The 20330-nt window shown below is 41.9% G+C and overlaps 1 protein-coding gene across 3 annotated transcripts; it reads right to left on the bottom strand.

Moving 5' to 3' along the window:
* Positions 1-2356: 2356 nt before the first annotated feature.
* Positions 2357-19739, bottom strand: LOC115659968 (dehydrogenase/reductase SDR family member 9-like). Of its 3 annotated transcripts, XM_030580814.1 has the most exons (6): positions 19417-19739; positions 14379-14448; positions 10270-10618; positions 6391-6649; positions 5704-5867; positions 2357-4217 (listed from the first exon to the last, which is right to left on the bottom strand). In XM_030580814.1, exons 3-6 carry the CDS (start codon positions 10586-10588, stop codon positions 3991-3993), a joined length of 969 nt encoding a protein of 322 aa, XP_030436674.1. In that variant the 5' UTR covers positions 10589-10618; positions 14379-14448; positions 19417-19739; the 3' UTR covers positions 2357-3990. The 3 variants fall into 3 exon arrangements, with proteins under 3 accessions (XP_030436674.1, XP_030436672.1, XP_030436675.1); XM_030580812.1 differs by lacking the exon at positions 19417-19739 and having other exon boundaries at positions 14379-14471; XM_030580815.1 differs by lacking the exon at positions 19417-19739 and having other exon boundaries at positions 4026-4217; positions 5718-5867; positions 14379-14471.
* Positions 19740-20330: the final 591 nt, after the last annotated feature.

A 20330-nucleotide genomic window follows, 5' to 3' on the forward strand; every position in this document is an offset into this window, starting at 1 on the left:
AATATTTCTCATTCCCATTTTCAGCCCCTGAGAGAGTAACAGACCATTCATGTTTGTAGTGGTTTATGATCAGGGAAGCAGCATGTACCCACTCACTGAGGACTGGCCAAATGTCGCCAAGATTTCTATTCTGAGAAGTGAGAGAGGTTGTAGGAACACAGGGTGTGTCTACACAGCAATAAAACACCCATGTCTGGCCCACGAGAGCTGACTTGGGCTCCCGGGGCTTGGGCTGCTGGGCTATAAAATTGCAGTGTGGATGTTTGGGGTCAGGCTGGAGCCCTTGAGTCCTAAACAGATTGAAGGTAGGGAAAGGGAATGATGAAAATATGGAGGCCTAAGATGCAAGAAAACACAAAGGGCTAGACCATGACACCCTCACTCATTGCAAACAGTGCTTTAGTCTTTGAGCAGTCAGTGGGACTACTTAAAGAGTAATGGGTCCTGCTGGTGGGCACTAAAGATTCCCTAGTGTGCTTTAACTTTCTGCCATTTGAAACAGCATTATGTTAAAGTGCACTAGGGAACCTTTAGTGTACACCGGGGTTTACATGGACCAATTCAAGTGCAACATATTAGTGTGCTTTAGAAATCACACCACCACAGAGTGCATTACTCCCCTGTGTAGACAAGCTGCCGGTCACTACTCAGTGGAAGTAATGATGTCACAGTCTGGCCCTCAATAAGCAGCTTACTTCAGCTTGTGTTTTGTTGATTTCATGTTTCTGAATTCTCCCTTTCATCTATTTTCCCTTTTGGAAGAAGTGAGTTTGAAGGAGGAGAGGGTATAGGTGGAAGGACAGTGCCTGTGCCAGTGCTCTACACAGGGACACAAGGAAATAGGAGGAAACTTTCCGAGCCCTTTCTGTACACCCTTTGATCACAAGAGTCAGCTAACCCTAAGAATGATAGTTTTTTTTCTCTTCAATGAAATATTCAGATCGAGTAGCCCAACTGTTCGAATGGAAGACTCCAGTTTAAAAGTTATTTCCACAACATGATGCACACCGTATGCAGTATTATATGTGTACATTTTAACTAGCTGAGTACCCATAAGTATTTTAATAATACTGTGCAGAATTAAGAATCAGTGGGGAATGATAACATCCTTAACACAGGCTTTGGTGTGCAAAATGCCTTTAGTGGGGTTCAAATACCCCTGCACTTTAAGCTAATGTGCAACTAGGTAAACAGATAATTTAATGTTTTAGTTATTGCATAATGTAGTGGCTTGAAGGTCAGCCCTAGCAAGAACTCTTTAGCTGCACATAAAATTATTCAGGTTCATCCCAGAAATAAATTTTACAAGAAGGAAAGGCCACTGACTAATTTTATATAATAACCAAACAAATCAATTCATTAGATTTAGTAAAATTGTATTAAAGAAAGGAGGTAGTAGAAGAGGGTATTGAGACAATAAAAAAATTGATTAAAATGCAATTTTAAATGGAGTATTCTCTGAATCATTTACTATTACAAGTGGCTGCTAGATACTGGTCCAGAATATGGGCCATAGATGATTCTGTCCAGTTGTTTTTCTTTCTGTCTCAAGCTGAAGAACAGACTGTTAAAAATGGTTCTGGCAATTGGATTAGAATAGAGTTGCAGACCAGTTTTGCATAAAACTACATGAGTTCAAATGCCTGGAAAAGAGTAATAGGAAAAGTCACAATGTCACAGGAAAAAGTTCTGCTATTATACACGCAATTCCATTAACATTGCAGGGAATAAAGGCACTTAATCAGAAGTAGAAACCATGTTTTACTTCCATAAAAATATAATAATTTCAGCTCTTTTCTATTAATTACTTTTATCACTGCAGCTCATTTCCGATAGTCACTGGCCAAATGCTGTTCTCAGTGACACTGAAGTAAATGAGGAGCTTGGTTACAATGGTGTTGCTGACGGCAAAATTTGGCCCTTTATATGATGTAGTATAATATATTTGGGGAAGAGCCAGCTGTTCAAATAGCTACATTATATAAGGCACATTTAGGATCATCTTACCCACTCCCAAAATTCTGTTTATTTCTTATTTTGATTTTCAGATTTCATAGATCTGTAATATCATAGCAGGTGACAGTATGAATGAGCTTCTGAAGGAACTGATGCAAACAGGTATAGTTAGCTATATAAATAATGAAGATCAGAGCAGGATGGTAAGTGGCATTGATATATTCAGGATTATTTCTATTGGTTAGATACAACTCATTTTCTTTCCTTCCTTAATCACTCCAACAGCCTGGGTCTGGTTTGCTCAGGGCTAGTCTATACTAGAAGTGCTATGCTGGCACAGCTGCACTGCTATAGTGCATCTGGTGAAGATGCTCTGTGCTGACGGGAGAGCTCTCTTCCATTGGCATAATTACTCCACCTTTGCAAGAGGTGGAAGCTATGTTGGTGGGAGAGTGTCTCCTGCCAACATAGCGTCGATGTGGACGGCGCTTAGGTCATGGTAACTTGCGTCACTCAAGGGGGGAGGCTTTTTCACATCCCTGAGTGACATAAGTTATATCGGCTTAAGTGGCAGTGTAGACCAGCCCTTGGTGTATAAAATACTTTCCTTTAACATCTGGAGATAGAATTCAGGTCTCCTAAGTGATATGAATCTAAGTGTCTCAGTTCAGTTCTGAGGACAAGCAGCACATAAGCATAATCTGGTGCTCTTGGTTCTGCAGAGTTAACATAAGGACCAAATGACCTCTAGCTTAAAAACCCAGCAGCTTTTCCAGGCCTAGGCTAAGGTTATTGGGGTGGCAACATGTGGATGCTCACATTGCAGCTATCTGGCTTATGATTTAAATAAAAAGAGTTTGCTTTCCCACCACTCTGTACCTTTGCCTTTATGAGTACAAATATTTTTAGAAGAAATCTGCAATAGCAGGCCCACTACTACTCACTGCAGTAAGAATAGCTAATCCACAGGCATTTGTACAGCACACCTCAAATTTGTTCTAATAGGAAATAACAACCATACAATTCTCTTCATGCAAAATATAAATGAACTCCACACACTGATGACTAAATACAAGCTGCAGTCAGAAAGCAGAGTGATACCTTGCAAGCTCCAGAGAAGTTAAATTGAAAACCGGCAATATTTAGACAGGCACTGGGTGGCTTAATGTTTAGCCTAGTCATGTCACAACAAAGTCACCAGACCAAAGAAAGCATTTGGCTTTGCCATTGGCCAGTTTTCTGCCCAGTGGAAAACCACTTTCTGGGCAAACCACTAAACAGTTATGACTTGAGGTAATTTTGTGCTGTTCTGGAGCACTCTGGTCATGTCTAATTCGAAATGAGCCCAAGCAGCCACTTGTAATAGTAAATGCTGCGCTCCTCCTGTCATGTACTATGTGCCTTCATTTCCCATGTACTTTAACACAAGTTAAAGCCCCCTTGCAGGAGTCACTCAGCACTTAGCAAAACCAAGGCTGTCATCTCTTTGCCTGGAAATAATTTAATTGAAAGACTCAGGCCTACATTGTGCCAGAGTTACTAAGTGCCTAACCTGAGTGTGGGTGCTCAGTACTGACTGTAAATCTGAAATCTTTGAGGTTTCACAAGGTGAGCCCCCCAAATCACTGGCCATTTTGACCTCTCTAGTTCATATTTTCCAGAATAAAGAAATATCCTACACGAAATATTGTAAGGTTTGTAGTTGATGATTTTTGGCCCAATTCATAACGCTTTATGCACTTAAAGCTAGATAATACATGAAGGATCAGTCACTTCTTTGCAACCTTTCCATTTTTTTACTGATTCTTTGATAAATGTGGCCTGACTTATACATAAGATTAAAAATATGGCTATAATATGTATCACAGATTTGAGAAACAGGCACTCTAAAAGCCGTTAGAAATATAAAAAAGTAGGTGTCAGGCTCAGTTTGGATCAGCAGGCACAGGGCTAAAATAAACGGCTGGTTCTTGTTGACTCAGACAGCTGGGCCGTCCCGATTTGAATGGGAAAGTGTAAATAAAGGAGGAGAATTCACCCTGCAGTTGGGTCCGCAAGCTCTGTTTTGTTTCTCAGGAGTACAAAGTCCTGTATTGCTGCAGGCATGCTTGAAAGGGGGATCCAAAGAAGCTTAGCATCCCAGCCTGCAGTGTAACGTGAGCGAGGATTAATGCTTGTTAGAGCATGCTCCATACATTGCACAACCAGTGAGAGGTTTGTGTTCTGAAGCACCTGAATCAGCTTTTCTCTCCTTGCTGCATCTGCAAAAAATCAACGAGGGCTTCATTTTAGTGGCAGGACCTAAAGGAAAGGAAAGCAAATTCTATCCCATTTCCTGAGTGTGCATTTGTGATGGTTACTTTAGGCCTGGTCCACACTACAGCATTAAATCGATTTAAACAGCGTTAAATCGATTTAACGCTGTACACGTCCACACTACAAGGCACTTTAAATCGATTTTAAGGGCTCTTAAAATTGATTTCTGTACTCCTCCCCAGCGAGAGGAGTAACCCTAAAATCGATATTACTATGTCGATTTAGGTTTAGTGTGGACGGAAATCGAAGTTATTGGACTCATTCTTTTACTGAGCTACCCAGAGTGCACCGCTCTGGAAATTGATGGTAGCCTAGGACCATGGACGCATACCACCGAATTAATGTGCCCTAGTGTGGACGTGTAAAATCGATTTTATAAAACCAGTTTTATAGAACGGGTTTTAATAATTTCGATTTTATGCTGTAGTGTAGACGTGGCCTTTGATTTTCAATTCTGGCATGACTGAGCCAAATGGCAGTTGCTGTTCTCCCCAAAACAAGGAGGAAAAGCGATCTATATTAAAGGCCAAGTCTGGCCATTCTTACTCAAGCTGAGTAGTAATTTGCTCCCTGAATATTCTTATTGATTTCACTTGTGGAGTAGGGCACTACTGAACCTGAGCAAGGGTGGCAGAACCTGGCTTATGATGTCTGAGGAAAGTGGAACTGAAGGGGGCATAGGTATTTCTGGTGCCAGGTTCAGTGCTGGTGTAAATGGGTGCAGCTTCATTGACTTGAGTGGAGTCACGCCTGCTGATGCCAGCAGTGAATCTGGCTCACTGGGGTGGGAGAAGATACAAAAGGCAGCTGTAGAGAAAGGAACTAGGGGAGGAGGGTGTAGGGTATTCCAAGGGTTATTGGATAAGCAGATCCCATTTCAAGCTGGATTCAGCAATAATCTGTCTGTCAGGGGAGCTGATCCTGCAGTGAACTTTCTGCAGGTGCAGGGAGCTGCCCATGCAGAGCCTATTGCCAGAATGAGGTCTTAGGTTTTTTCCATGGGTTCCATCACCATAGTATCTAATAGGAGCAAAGAAGGTTTGTCCTTGGACTATTTGAATTACCAAAAACTGGTAGTAGTGGGGAAGACACAAACATCCCTTCCCTCCCCTCTCATATGTTTCTGCTTGTATCTTTGGGTCAAAGGTATGTGCATATGCATGTTTGTTTATTTAAGGGTCATATGCCAAGCTGAATATTCAAAACTCAGATGAAATTGTAGGCAGTATCATGGGCAGAAGGAACAAAAGAATGATTATTTTGTGCATAGTCATTCTACGACATCTAGCATTTTAAGCTTATATTTTTTATGTCAAATTTCAGAAGAAAGAGGTTCACTGTAAATCAGAAAAGTCAGGGCCATTTTCCAAGGACTGTGATGCTGCAAATGACACGGTCCCTTCAATACAAAATAATCAAGTAATGTCTCACCTTTCTGTACATACCCCTCTCCATATTGTTTTCTAATGGCAGGAGGAAGTTGATTCCAAATGACCTCCCTTTCTTCGATGATCTTTTTTCGATTGGATAGTCCAGTTTTGAACAGCCCAGGTTCAATGCAAGAAACCTTAACTCCGAAAGCTTTCATGTCCCGTCTGCAGAAACAGCCAGTTAAGGATGTCATTGCTATTTTAGACAGCATTGTTAATAGCTGATGTATTTATATCTGCAGTAATGTTCTCTTCCTATCTCTGTAGCTCATTGTGCATATTGGGAAGGCCAAGATCAAACTGTAAGTAAGTGTTATCTAGTGGTGGGCCAGTGTGGAGAGGTCACAGGGAAGCAGCCAGTGTTTTTATTTATTTGAAGTCCTTTGCAGTGATACATCAAGGGGGCTATACATACAAGACTATATATATATACACACACATTTTAAACTTCAAAAGTTGCCTTTTGTTTTAGTTTTAAACAAAAATATGGGGCATTGCATTTTAAGTTATGCCAATTGCAAAGTGTACTGCAGTCATCATTAGAATGAGACCCAATAAGGCCTTTTAATTCTTAGCCTCCCCAACCAGCATTAAATGACAGTCACTCCTTTGGCGGGTACTACCTCACTATCAAGTTTCTCAGCATTATCGAACATGTATTATTTCCTCAAAATTAACGTTACTGTACCTTAAACTGTCATTAAATGCTTCCACCCCAAACTTAGAAGGAAAATAGCCACCCCCATAGACTGCCAGGCGGCCTCCGGTGCTGGATATATTTACTAGTCTCCCTCTGGCCTTTTTTACCAAGGGAAGCAAATGTAATGTAACATTTATGAGGCCAATTAAATTAATTTCAATTGGTGCTCTGAAGTGCTCAATATTCAACCAATCTGTTGGCGCTGATGGTCCCATAATCCCCGCATTGTTGACCAGCCCCCACAGACCTGCAGAGAAACAAACAAAAAATTAAAGTAGTGATTTAGGAAGCAAATATTCACCCCTATGTAACATAAAGAGAAGCCAAACCAACTGAGAACTCATCAAGAACTGTCTGAGAACCAGACGGATTACAAGATGGGCAGGAACTTATAAATAAACTGCCTCTAGATCTCCTGCAGCCTTCACCATTTTACCTGATGCTTACGTTTCACCACCACTCTTTCCAGGCCACTTCACAAACTGTGTTAACATTTTCCTTTCATGACCTTTGAAGGTGGGTGGGTGGGAAGTCTAGGGGCTTTGGAAGTCTGGGCGGCAGTGAGGTGTTAGAAACCAAGGAGCTATAATATTTTTGACACAGCTATAAGTCCAGAATATCAGGGTTGGGTGAGCTGGTCTGGATAATATAAGAGATCTAGACTTGCAACCAAAATTGAAGTCAATCTTTTTGAAAACAGCTGAGAACACAATAAATGGGAAATTTCAATATCATGTGTCCCACACCTCCCACTTATGATTTGATTGTAGTGAAAGGCTTGCACCTCCTGGTTACAATAATCTCACAGTCATTCTGTAGACTCTCTTCTCATGGCTTCTCTTGTATCTATTTCTGTATTGACAGAGCAGTTAAAGTTGAATTGCAGGACTGTTTTAGGCATCTTTTTCGCTATGGGTGCTCCATCCAGAAAATGTTTATTCCCCAAAGGAGCTCCCATATCCTAGCTTCTCTTTAGTCACAGCTATGTAGTATGATAAATCACCACCTAACAAAGGTGATGGTATTAAAATTGGCATAAAGATTTGTAGTTCTACTAGTTATAGGAGCTTCTGGCCTATTTGCCTTCTGAAGCTGTGCTTTCTTAACTCAGCTGCCCTTAGACCTGAGTTTCTGAGAGCTGAGCTCAGGTTTCGCTTTGGAAATGTGTCCAAAAATTCTTCTATTACCCAGGTGTGAAATTGCCAGCTTTAAAGATTCATAATTTTACAAATCCTGAACTGATATTTTCAAACTTGGATTATTTTTCACATTTCAGTGAAGACTTTCAAACAAGATAAGTCTGAAGATTTGTTCTTCCATCATTTGAGTTATGTGAGTTGAAAGTTTGATATTGACACAGGAAAGTGTATTTTTCTTATCATCACAAAACTCAAAAACAATTGAATGGATATTCCTCCAACGTTACAGAAAAAACATCACCTTTGGGTTTAGGCCAAATGTTGAAAATGTCAACCTCAAAACAATTTGTTTGAGTAAATTATAAGCAATTTAAAAGGGAGAGAGGGAGGTTAGCCTGGAAGGTGCAGGTTGCAAGCTCCAGGCTGCATGGTTCAAAGGGCCAGGTTCTGTTTTATCTTAATTCTGAGTAGTGCTTTTATTCCACCAGTGGCCCCATTGCAATCAAAGCAATCAATCAATCAATTAACATGAGTAACAGTATCAGAATTGGGTCCTATGAAGATAGCCTCTGGATAGTTAATGTGGGATTGCATATGAAATACTAATTTATGGCTGGATAAATAACTGATCTAGGTGATTAATATGTAAATAAATAAATTGTTCAAATATTATGTCTCTTTTCCTGTTTGAAAATGATGCAATTTGTTGTGAGTATTCAATATTAAAAGTTTAACTCTGCACATAGCTCTCATGGTATAGTTAAAGAACAAAAGAATGGCCATATTGCTTCAGATTGATGCTATATCTATCTCTGAATCCTGTCTTCCAACAGTGGCCAGTGTCAAATGCTTCAGAGGAAATGAACAGAACAGGGCAATTATTAAGTGATCCATTCCCTGTTATTCATTCCCAGCTTCCGGCAGTCGGAAGCTTAGGGATACCCAGAGCTTGGGGGTTGCATCCCTGACCATCTTGATTAATAGCTATATTGATGGAACTATTTGCCATTAAATTATCTATTTTTGAACCCAATTATATTTTAGGCCTTCACAACATCCCCTGGCAATGAGTTCCACGGGTTGACTGAGTGTTGTGTGAAGAAGTACTTCCTTTTGTTGGTTTTAAACCTGCTGCCTATTAATTTCATTGGGGGACTCTTGGTTCTTGTGTCATGTGAGGGAGTGAAAACACTTCCCTATTTACTTTCTCTGCACCATTCATGATTTTATAGACCTTACTCATATCCTCCCTTTAGTTGTCTCTTTTCTAAGCTGTTCTGTTCTCTAACAGGGGACTTCATTCTGAAAAGTGCTAACTCCTCTGGCACTGATCCAGCAATGCACTTAAGGAGGTGCTTAGCTTGAAACACATAAAGAGTCCCATCAAAGTCAATGAAATTCAGTTTCCATTGTGAATATTTGTCCACTTTCCAATAATGTTCTTCAATATTCACCTAAAATTAGCTGTATCCAGAAAAATTCCTTCCAGTGATGACATCCACTAGAATATTTGTGGAAAGTGATACAAAAGAGACAACACAGCCAAATACAAATTTCAAACAAATATCCAGAGGGATCTATTTTGCAGTTTTTATCCATGCCTATTAAACAGTTGCAATTCATGTAAGTGTAACCTCTCCTTGGAGTTTGCTCAGCTCCTGGAACTCTCAACTGAGCTTCCAGGGGTTCCTACCCTGTGGACTATAACAGTAGCAGCTACCAGAGCCCTCTGACACCATTTCCAAGCATGCATGGAGTCAGGGGTGGGGATAGAATGGTTTAGGAACTCTTGCTGAGGCCAACAGAGTGGTTTGTGGATGAGGTGATATAGGCCAGTGATAAGCCCATATCATGTGCCAGTGATGAGCCAGGGCTGCTCAGCCCCTGGATGGGGCTTTGTTCCTGACTCAGAGACAAAGGGACCAGGTTTTGTTCCAGTTTTGAGTTTGGGAGCAGAGCCAGAAGCAGAACAATTTAGAGGATCGTTGATGAACTTCCTCTCCCCACAAAGGAGAATCTTTGAATTGCTGTAGAATCTAGTGCATGGGTCAGGCAGTTCCAGCTCTGTAGAGACCAGTGTCCAGAGTGGCAGAGATGCAATCCACTAAGACCTCCATTGGACTCCTGATCAGGGAGCCATGACAGGACTTTCCTCACCTAGGGGTAAAGACACTGTAAGAGGACCATTTTTTTTTGTTTTAGCTGGCCAGTAGTGCTACAACACTCATCTCCAAACTCATCCCCAGCATACCACCTACCAGGGATGTGCCAGCTGGGGACTGGGGGGTGTTGTGCATGTCAAGAGGTGGGAAATTGGTTGATTTATTCATGTTTTAATACTTATTAGTCAACCCTAACCCTTTCTTTCCCTAGATCCTATTTTCCTGTTCCCAATAAAGGTCACTGCTGTTATATTGTTATTCTTGGATTTGTCATTTCTTTACTGGGGTTTATGTTGATGTATTTGTTTTTCATGTGCTGGGATTTATACTTCTTACTACCACAGGTAGTATTAATGTTCTCCAGGGACAGCAACCTTGTGTCACAGGCACAGTGAGAAGTCATCTTGGGTGGAGACACCAGCCTCACTAAAAAGAACTCAGGACCCACCCCATGTGAGGAGAGGGGAAAAGCCAGTTGTTCCAAGAAGTAAGCCTCAAGGAAGAGATAAGAGCCACACCTCGAGGAGAGGCTACATAGGAAAGAATCCAGATCTTTTGTCACTCACCTGCTGTCCCCACTTCAGCTTTAATCCACTCAGCCACCTTCCTAACGTTGTCTGGATCTGTCACATCCAGCAACACTGTCTGGAGCCGGTCTGAGGTTGCTGCTTTTAGCTCCACTGCTCCCACTTCAGTCAGACAACTGGCAAGAACTCGAAATCCTTTCTTATCAAAAGTCCTTGCTGCCAGATTTCCAAATCCCGAGTCACATCCAGTGATGAATATATATTTGTCTGTGAAATCTCTAATCTTCTGCCCATCTTGTGCCCCGCATCTCCACCACAAATAGAAGATGGCCAGAAAGATGAGGATATAGAAAAACATTTTCACTAAAGACTTCTGGTCCCCTTTCTCCTGAAACAGAAAGAACCAATGAAGGGAGGCTTCCCTCCCCTTTTGTTCCAAGTTTATTTAAACAGGAGAGGACACAGTTCTGTGAAGTGGCTTCCTCAGTGTTCTGCACCTATAGGATTACTGCTTGTATTAAAATGAGGACAAAAGCTAACATGGCAAACATATTATGATGGGATTCTACAGAATAAAAGGACCCTTGGACACTGCCTCCCCTTTTCATAGCCTCAGCCCCAAAGGAGACATAGTTGAGATGTAAAGAGTCTAGAGCAGGGCAGCAAAAATGAAGGCTATATAGGAGTAGACTGACAAGACTGGGCTGCACTCACCCATTGATTTGCACTAGCACAATAAAGCAACTGGTATTGTAAGGTCTATGAGGGGCAAGGGTCCAGCTGCACAAGTCACCTCCAACCTTTCTCTTTGCAGCAGCCCAAAACTGTGGGCTGGGCCATTGTGGAAGGGAGCAGACCAGTAGAGCACATCGCAGAATGGGGTCCTGATCTATGACTAGAGCTCCGAGGTGCTACGGTAATACAAGTGAAAATAAATAGATAATTATAATGACAAATATGCTGATTACTGGGATTATGTATTTCCGGGGGATGCTCCACTAGCAGTGCTCCTCCCAGCTAGAATCTAAGACTGTCTTTCCCAGACAGAGTCCCAGAGGAGGATGGTGGCAGTTCTGCCACTCATCCCCCTCAGGGAGTAAATTTCCTCTCCAGTACATTCGTCCCATGAGTTCAGTAGGGTGCAATTTGCATCCCTGCTCTTTAAGAAGTGAATCTGACTGTGTTGTGTTTTGTGTTTCATAAGAGTCTACTACATTTTGGGATCTACTGCAATAACAGTAATAAGAAGTAAATAATTAATAATTAATAAATAAATAATTAACAATGGACATACCAGCATTCTATACAATCATAACTTGAGTGAAAAACGGATAGAAGGTAACATAATATTTTTATACACTGCATATAGACACTGCTATCTCACTGCTGCAGGAAGTCATTGCTGTGACATTAACTTTGGCCAAATTCTCCATCAGGAACAAGACAACCCCTCTCCCTTCAACTGCCAAAGAGTGCAAAACCAAAACACATGCATTTACCCTGTTGTTCTGTATTGTGGGAGGGAGGGGTGTTCCTTTCTTATCCCCACATGTAATCCCTTTATGCTCTGAAACACAAGGACCCATATACCCCAGACCTTTTGCCTGATTTCCTAGCTAATGTGGCTGCTTGTCAGAGGCTGCTCAAGACTATCTGCTGCCCTTGGCAAAACATAAAATGCGCCTGCCCCTCCTAGGACAGTAGATTTGCCCCAGATGTTCCTCCATCACGATGGCAGGGCAGCCAGGGCAAATTTAAGTAAGTGATGTTGTGACTGGGCCCCCTGGGTTGCAATGCCACTCAGATTTGGCTTAGCTGATTCTCTGTTATGCTGGAGGGCCAGCTGGACCAAATCTGCCACCCTGGAGAGCTGCTCAGAAATCTGCTGCCTTAGACTGTTTCCTCTTTGTCTGTAGCTAGAGTGGCCTCTGTTGCACATATGCTCGTCTTCATGTAAATACCTGTGGTGGAAGTGGGTGTAGCCTCTTGCACTGCAAGGTGTTGCACATAAGTGTTGCAGAACAGGATACATACATATACTAGTTTGTGTTGCTTAACTTTGCTGTCCTCTGTGATTTCAGCTGTGGGGAGAGAATACTGAACTAGATAAATGCTTGCTCTCAGTGTGATTAAGTATATTTCCTTTGTATTGTAGAACAAGGAATTCTAGTATGTAAATTTACGTATATACAAAAGAATGTTGCATTTTCACTGCTTTTGTCTATGACCTTTATTTTAATCAGCTTCTTTCCAGTTTATCATAGTGCAGATGGGTGAGGCACTACTTGGGTGTGTAGAGAACCATGGAGGGTACACACTCTAAGGGTGTGCCTACACCTCAATTAAACACCCATGGCTGGCCTGTGTCAGCTGCCTCGCTAAGGGATCAGGCTGTGGGGCTGTTTAATTGAGGTATAGATGTTAAGGTTCAGGCTGGAGCTGGGCTTTGGGACCTTGTGAAGTGGGAGGGTCCCAGAGCCCAGGCTCCAGTCTGAGCCCAGACATCAATACTGCAGTTAAACAGCTCGATTGCCTGAGCCCCATGAGCCTGAGTCAGCTGACACGGACCAGCTGTAGGTGTTTAATTGCAGTGCAGACATACCCTAAGGTTCTGGTGTCTCTACTCACCTAAGCAGTGTCTCACCATCTACACTGCTATTTATGCCTGTGCTGGGGGGAGCTTGCAGCATATGTTCTCTACTCGCTGCCATGAGGTGTGTACAGTGTAAACAAACCTTTACACTGAAATTCAGTCTAATCATTTTGCTTTGTTTCAAATCGACATTTCGGAATGAAATTTTTTTCATTTTCAAGCACTGAGTTGAAAGAATAATTTTACATCAAATCATTTCATTTTGATTGAAAATGTCCTAATTTTCTGTTTTGACATTTCCAATTTGAAACTTTTCAGAATTTTGTGAAATTTTTTGTGAAAAAATTCTGACACTTTGTCTTTTGGCTCCAGTTTGGAATGAAAAGTAATTTTGAATTGTGAAAATGTCCTGTGAAAGAACAATTACGTTTTTCAAACAGCTGTAGTCAGTACTTTTATGTTTCTCTGTAAAGTGCATTTATATGAGTGAGACCACATGAAATGAGCTGGTTTTATGTAATGAGCTCCCTACCAAGGTCATTAGTTGTGATAGAACTTACGATGTTTCTGGACCAAAAGCACAGACCGCCACCCCTTGATCTGAAGGAGTAACTCCACTGGCCAATGGTGATAACAGACACATATCTTATATGTAGGCAGCCACAAGCAGGAGACAGGAGCACACAGATTTAGCCATTGTATTATAGTTACTGTACCTAGCAGTTCAATTTATTCCCCACACCAATATAAGAAAATTTCATTTCATTAAATGAAATGAAAATTGATTCTTATCAGCAAAACAGCTTATCACTTGCAGGAAACAATGCCTTTCAGAGAGGCAACTCCTCTCTTCTGGCTGGCAAAGTCACAAATTACATACTTTTTCTTAATGGTCAATTTATTTTCTTCAGTTCTGCTTGAGATATTTCATTTTCTTCTCCAAAATCATGCACTGATGAAGGAAAAATGTTGTAAATATGTAGTGGCATCTCACAGAACAGACATGCCACTTCCGCTTTTGAACAGCAAAACCTCAAAAGAAGTAGAGGGTAAAACCTGTGTTGGACAAAGTGAATACTAAAGATCTCTAGCAAGTTTCCTGTGAACACCAAGAAAAAAGTGAAGAGACGTATTTTCATGGTACTATACCTGAACCAGCAGGAGCTTTGAAGCACTTTCTGTGCACAGCCACACTTCAAGAATTGTGCACTTGTGGCAATCTTGTGTTAATAGTATTACTTGTAATCCAAAACAAGAACAACTTTTTCCAGAAGCATAGCAAGTAGATTAAGTCCCTGCCTCTCAGTGAGCTCATATGTGAGGGAGAGAAAAAAGTATCCTGTTATTCCTTAAAATTGCAAAAACAGCTGAAAATATTTCCCTGGCAACTGTAAAAGGCAAAATATCACAGAACTGGAAACATTTACCAGTAACTCTAAATGAATCAGATTCAGAAAAGTTTTTCCTTTTCATCCTCTCTATGTGTAAGGTTGTCATGTAAAGAAAAGTTTGAGCAGAATAAATAAAATGTTTACATGAAAAATTTAACTCTCACCTGATTTAGGGGAGATATGGTCTCTGACAGGTAGTCATTGCCTTGTCTCTGTTGTCTTCTTTCTCTGCCTCTGTTTAGGGGAGATATGGTCTCTGTGTGCTTACTAAGGAAGTAGTGCTGAACCAGGAAAAGCCTGGTTACATGAGTTTCACAAGTCACTTGTCATAAGCAAGAGCTATGTTTTGATCATTCGAAGGTTGGATGAGCTCTGTTAATGTTTGTTCCTTATTCATGAGTCATGTTTGTTATAGGATCCATTGCTGGGTATTATATATTTCACCTGTGCACTCCAAAATGAACTAAAACTTCACTGCTAGTGTAGGTGAGCACAACTCCAGTGACATCGGTGGAGTAACTGATTCAGTGGTTGGCAGCTACTTTGGTTTCAGTGGGTCTTTGATTTGATTCTAGCAGGGCTACACAGAGCTTTTTGGGGACGCGCGTCAAAATCTGAAAATGAGCTCCTCCAACTTTTCCAAAAAATTACCATCGGTTGGTGGGGGAGGAAGGTTTAGAGAGGGACCGCACCCTGCAGCAACAGTGCCCCAGGAGGCTGGGTCCTGCTCCCTGCTCTGGGCATTGTGACCTGGTATGTGGAGTCCCGGTGCCATTCGAATTTGGCCCAGCTGTCTCTCTTTCATGGTGGAGTGACCTCCACGGACACACTTCAGTGGCACTGCAGCCCTGTGCACCCAGTTACAAGGCCACTTGGTTTGGGGAGAGGATGGGGCAAAAATGTCTCTTCCACCACCCCTCACACCCCCCTCAGCTCCTGGATTCTAGAGCTGGGCAGATAATGAAAAGAATTCACCATGACCATTTCCTTGCATTTGTCATAAACGGATAGTTAAGAGTTAATGGAACAGAAGTACTTCATATCTTTTTGCCTGGAAAGGGTTAACAAGAACAGTGAGCCTGGCTGTCACCTGACCAGAGGACCAATCAGAGGACAGGATACTTTCAAATCTTCAGGGAGGGAAGTTTTTGTGTGTGCTGTTAGTTTTTGGTGGTTGTTCACTCTGGGGGCTCAGAGGGACCAGACGTGCAACCAGGTTTCTCTCCAATCTCTCCGATACAGGCTCTTATAAATTCAGAATAGTGAGTACTAGGTAGATAAAGCGAGTTAGGCTTATGGTTGTTTTCTTTATTTGCAAATGTGTATTTGGTTGGAAGGAGTTCAAATGTGTATTTGGCTGAAAAGATTTTAATTTGTACTTATATACTTAGGCTGGGAGGGTATTCCCAGTGTCTATAGCTGAAAGACCCTGTAACATATTCCATCTTAAATTTACAAAGATAATTTTTACTGTTTTTCCCTCTTTAATTAAAAGCTTTTCTTGTTTAAGAACTTGATTGTTTTTTTATTCTGGTGAGACCCCAGGGGACGGGGTCTGGATCCGCCAGGGAATTGGTGGGGAGAAAGGAGGAAAGGGGGAGAGAGAGGTTATTTTCTCCCTGTGTTAGGATTACTGTCTCTCTCAGGGACAGTCTGGGAGGGGGAGAGAGAAGGAGGGGGGAAGGTGCATTTTCCTCTCTGTTTTAAGATTCAAGGAGTTTGAATCACAGTGATCTTCCAGGGTAACCCAGGGAGGGGAAGCCTGGGAGAGGCAACGGTGAGGGAAAGGGTTTTCTTTCCTTGTGTTAAGATCCAGAGGGTCTGGGTCTTGGGGGTCCCCGGGCAAGGTTTTGGGGGGACCAGAGTGTACCAGGCACTGGGTGGTGGCAGCACTACAGGTCCTAAGCTGGTAATCAAGCTTAGAGGAATTCATGCTGGTACCCCATCTTTTGGACGCTAAGGTTCAGAGTGGGGAATTATACCATGAAAGCATTTAAAAATGAATTTGCTTGGATTGTTCATTTATTATTATTTATGTTAACCTGAATCCCTCAGTCATGGAGCAGGACCTGATTGTGCTAGGCACTGTACAAACACAGAACAAAAATGGTCCCTGCCCCAAGGGGAATACAATCTAAGCATAAGATAAGAGACAAGAGATGAGTACAGCCAGCCCAATGGGGGAATACAAGGGAACAATGAGACAGTATTGGTCAACACGATGGGCAGAGAGGTCTTAGCACACCTGCAGCCTAACTGTTGTCAGGTGTTATGTAGGCATCATAACAAAGGAGGGTTTTGAAGGCGGAAAATGTGGAAATTTTGTAGATGTTTATGGGGTGATCCTCCCAAGCATAAGGGCCAACATGGGAGAAAGCACAAAGGGACTTTTAAGGAATTTAACTGGTGGGTGATGGAGACTGACACCATGGTCTGATTGGAGCAGACAGTCAACATCTCAATAATGAATGAGGGATGACAGGTAGGGTGCAGATATATCATAAAGGAGCTTGAAAATTAATGCAAGCAGCTCATTTTTGATGTCATAGAGAAGGGGGCTCCAGTGGAGGGACTTGGAGAGGGGTGACATGGTCAGAGCAACAGGGTAGGAGAATGACCTTTGCAGCAGCATTCTGAATGGAATGGAAGTGAGGCAAGATTGAGTTTGTCAAGGCCAGAGAGAAGGATGTTGCAGTAATTGAGATGAGAGATGATGAGTGCCTGGATGAGAGTTGTAGCTGCGTGGATGGGTAGAAATGATTGTATCTTAGTGATGTTTTACAGAAAGAATCAGCAAGATTTAGACATAGCCTGGATATGAGGACCTATACAGAGGTCTGAGCTGAAGCTTAGATTACAGCTCTGGGTGACAGGCACGATGGTAGTGTTGTGTACAGCAATTGAGAAAGCAAGTGGTTGGGAGAGCTTGGGGAAAGGCTCAGAGCTCTGTTTTAGCCATGTTGAACTTGAGCTCATGGCTAGACATCCACAAGGCGATGTCAGAGACACAGACTAAGATTTTAGTTTAGACAGAGGGAGACTGGTCTGGAATAGAGAGATCTGTGAGTTGTCAGCATAGAGATGGTAGCTGAATTTGTGTTTGCAGATGAGGTTACCCAGAGATAAAGTGTAGAGTAAGGGCTGGCTCCAGGCACCAGCTCAGCAAGCAGGTGCTTGGGGTGGCCAAGGGGAAGAGGCGGCACATCGGGCTCTTCGGCGGCAATTCGGCTGTGGGTCCCTTGGTCCCTCTCGGAGGGAAGGACCTGCTGCCGAATTACCACTGAAGAAGAAAACGGTGCGGTGGAGCTGCTGCCGATCGTGATCGCAGCTTTTTTTCTTTTTTTTTTCTTCTGCTGCTTGGGGTGGCAAAAACCCTGGAGCCGACCCTGTGTAGGGGGAGGGGAGATCAGAGCAAAGCCCTGTGGGATCACTACAGAAAGCTGGAGGAATGATGATGAGGATCCTCTGAAGAGCACACTGATGGCACAATTAAAGAGGTAGGAGGAGAACCAGGAGAGAAGAGGGTCATGGAAGCCAACAGTGGCTGACAGGTTAAACGAGGTAAGAATAGAGACTGGTTTCTGAACTAGGAAGGCCATGTGAGACTTTGGTGAGAGTGGTTTCAGTGGTGTGCAAGTTCAGTGGAGTTCGTCTGTTTTGTGTATGTTTTCTACAGTATTTTAGTGATTAATTTAGTAGTAGTAATGGAAAGAAAAATGATAAATGTTAAGAATATATTGAAGGATATTTGTGGAAAGTGCCTTTTGAATTTATAACTGAATAGTTATATTGGAAATCTGATTCTAAGAGTTCTGCTCAGGCAATCCGGGAAGAGAATCAGACCATGTGACCAATCAAAACTAACCAACATAGCCTAATTTTGAATATTGGAAATGTTTGTGAGTGACCTACAGTTTGAGAATTACTTGCTGAAATTATGTGACAAATTATCCTGAATGGCAAATTAAAAAGACAATTGCAAACGATTCAGTCATGTACCCATCTTCTTGTTCCTTTTTTCTAAATAACTTATAATTTGAATTTAAATTTGTAAAAGATATGAAAGTATATAATGTTAGGCATATGAGGCAGTAACCTAAAACAATAGGGTAAAAATGATCCATGGATAGCTGCAGATAAAAAGCGGATGTCCATAGATCTGCAGAGCTCTATGCATATGTATAGCCATGTTATTTTATTTACTTTCATTCTTATAAGAATGATAAGCAGAAAGGGAAAGGTCACAATAATGTATTTTCGTTAAGCTGGTCAGCTGGTTTGCCCACAATTTTCTTTTTTTGGATCCACTTCTGCAATTTTTGCTAACACTAGCAAATACTCCTATTAAAGTAAATGGGAACTTTATCTGCACTGCAGCCTTCAGGAGCAGTTCCCGTATTTGCGACCTGATGATTTCTTTTCATTGATAGACGAATAACTGAGGAGAACACAGCAGTGTGAAAAGTCAGATGCTAAGCCAAGTATGTAGCCTTTTTCCAAGGCCAAAGATTTAGCATTTTCAAAGTACCAGAAGAAATAAGCTGTTGTTCTCAGAAGTGTCAACATGAGAATAAACTCTCTTGACATGCATGGTAATGAAACGAGGGTCATTTATTTTCCTGATCAATATCTCCGAGGCCACACATAGAAAAATTAATAATTTTAATGTTCATCTTATGGCAGCTTTGATTGATTGTTGCTTCTTTTTATTTCATTTAGAAGCTAGTACTAGCTAATGTTAAAAGTTTTACAGCTCTTCTGACTAAAGACAATGTATATGCAGGACAAGGTGGGTGAGATAGTATCTTTTATTGGACCAACTTCTGTTGGAGTGAGAGACCAGTTTTTGAGCTTACACAGAAAATAGATGACCTGAAGAAAACTCGGTCCAATAAAAGATATTACTTCACCCAACTTGTCCTCTATTTATAACTCTAACATCGCAAGGAACACCAACACGTGCAATGTAAGTGAACTGATCAGGGACTTACCTGCTACAATGAACATATGCTAATTTGCACTGCATATTTACTACTGCCAGCGTCAGTGTCCTACCTGAGTTAGGCTTGGCAGAATTTGATTTATTTTTCATACTTTTGATAGATAATATTAATGTTTATTTTTACTTTTTTTTTAATTGACTTACATTTTTACAATTGTGGAAAATTATTGGAGGGGGGTGTCACAGGGTGCTCTACTCACCACTTGCCTGGCACCTTCTCCTGGTCACGCTGGAGATTAGCTCTTGAGGTCAACAGCCCTTCCTATGGTCGCATACTGCATCTCTCTCTCGGGTCTGCAGCTCCTCTCTCATCCAGGAACCGCAGCATCCTCTTAGTGACTCAGTCCTCCAGCCAGGTCACTCAATGTTCCCCCTTCCGGGTACAATCCTTCTATTCTCACAGTGACTCAGGCAGTGTTCCCATTCACTACCCTGCTGATGCCACTTCCCCAGTGGCGGGTGGGGGACGCAGACCCACCCTCTACTCTGGGTTCCAGTTCAATGACTGTCAACCCAGCAGTTCTCGGCTTTCCTCTCCCAGCCCTCACTGCTTCCTACCGCTGTGGTTCCCCTCCTTTCCCTGAGTGTACCGCCTCCAAACCCTCCTCCTGCTTCCCAGGGAGTGACTGCCCTTTCCCAGCAGCTGCCCCTGTTTGTTACCAGCTTGCTGGCTTTATAGGCCCTGCCCAGTCATACACAGCTGAACCTGCTTGCAATCACTTCCCTGCTCCCTGGCTCTTCCTTCAGGTTCATCCTGAAAGTCTATGAGTCTGTGAGCTAACAGGCTTACCTGGCCACCTTAATGCCTTCCAGTCCTGTCTGGAAATCCCAAAGGACACCCCATCACATGGGGTCAAATGTTAATTATTTAATGACAGTAGATTTTGAGATACAAGAAGTTAAATCTTTATAACTGTTAAAACACAAATGATCAAAATTACAGGTCAAAATATACAAAATAAATATCCTTAAATCAAAATCTAGTAAGGTAACAGTATTTTTCTTGTTTGCCAATCTGTAAATTTTGATGATTACTGATGGAGATATTTTTTTTGGTTTGTGTGGGTAAGATAAAATTGATTTTTATCAACAATTACTGATAAAAAGCTAATCC

This window comes from Gopherus evgoodei, chromosome 11 (assembly GCF_007399415.2).
Source record: "Gopherus evgoodei ecotype Sinaloan lineage chromosome 11, rGopEvg1_v1.p, whole genome shotgun sequence".
In the NCBI taxonomy this organism is placed as follows: domain Eukaryota; kingdom Metazoa; phylum Chordata; order Testudines; family Testudinidae; genus Gopherus; species Gopherus evgoodei.

Excerpts from the sequence above, each read along its gene's own strand:
- LOC115659968 (XM_030580814.1), bottom strand. The coding sequence starts at position 10,588 with ATGTTTTTCTATATCCTCATCTTTCTGGCCATCTTCTATTTGTGGTGG. Across the intron at positions 6,650-10,269 it reads AGCTGAAGTGGGGACAGCAG|GTCTGTGGGGGCTGGTCAAC; the intron begins GTGAGTGACAAA and ends GTTTCTCTGCAG. Across the intron at positions 4,218-5,703 it reads AGAGGGGTATGTACAGAAAG|ATGCAGCAAGGAGAGAAAAG; the intron begins GTGAGACATTAC and ends GATTTTTTGCAG.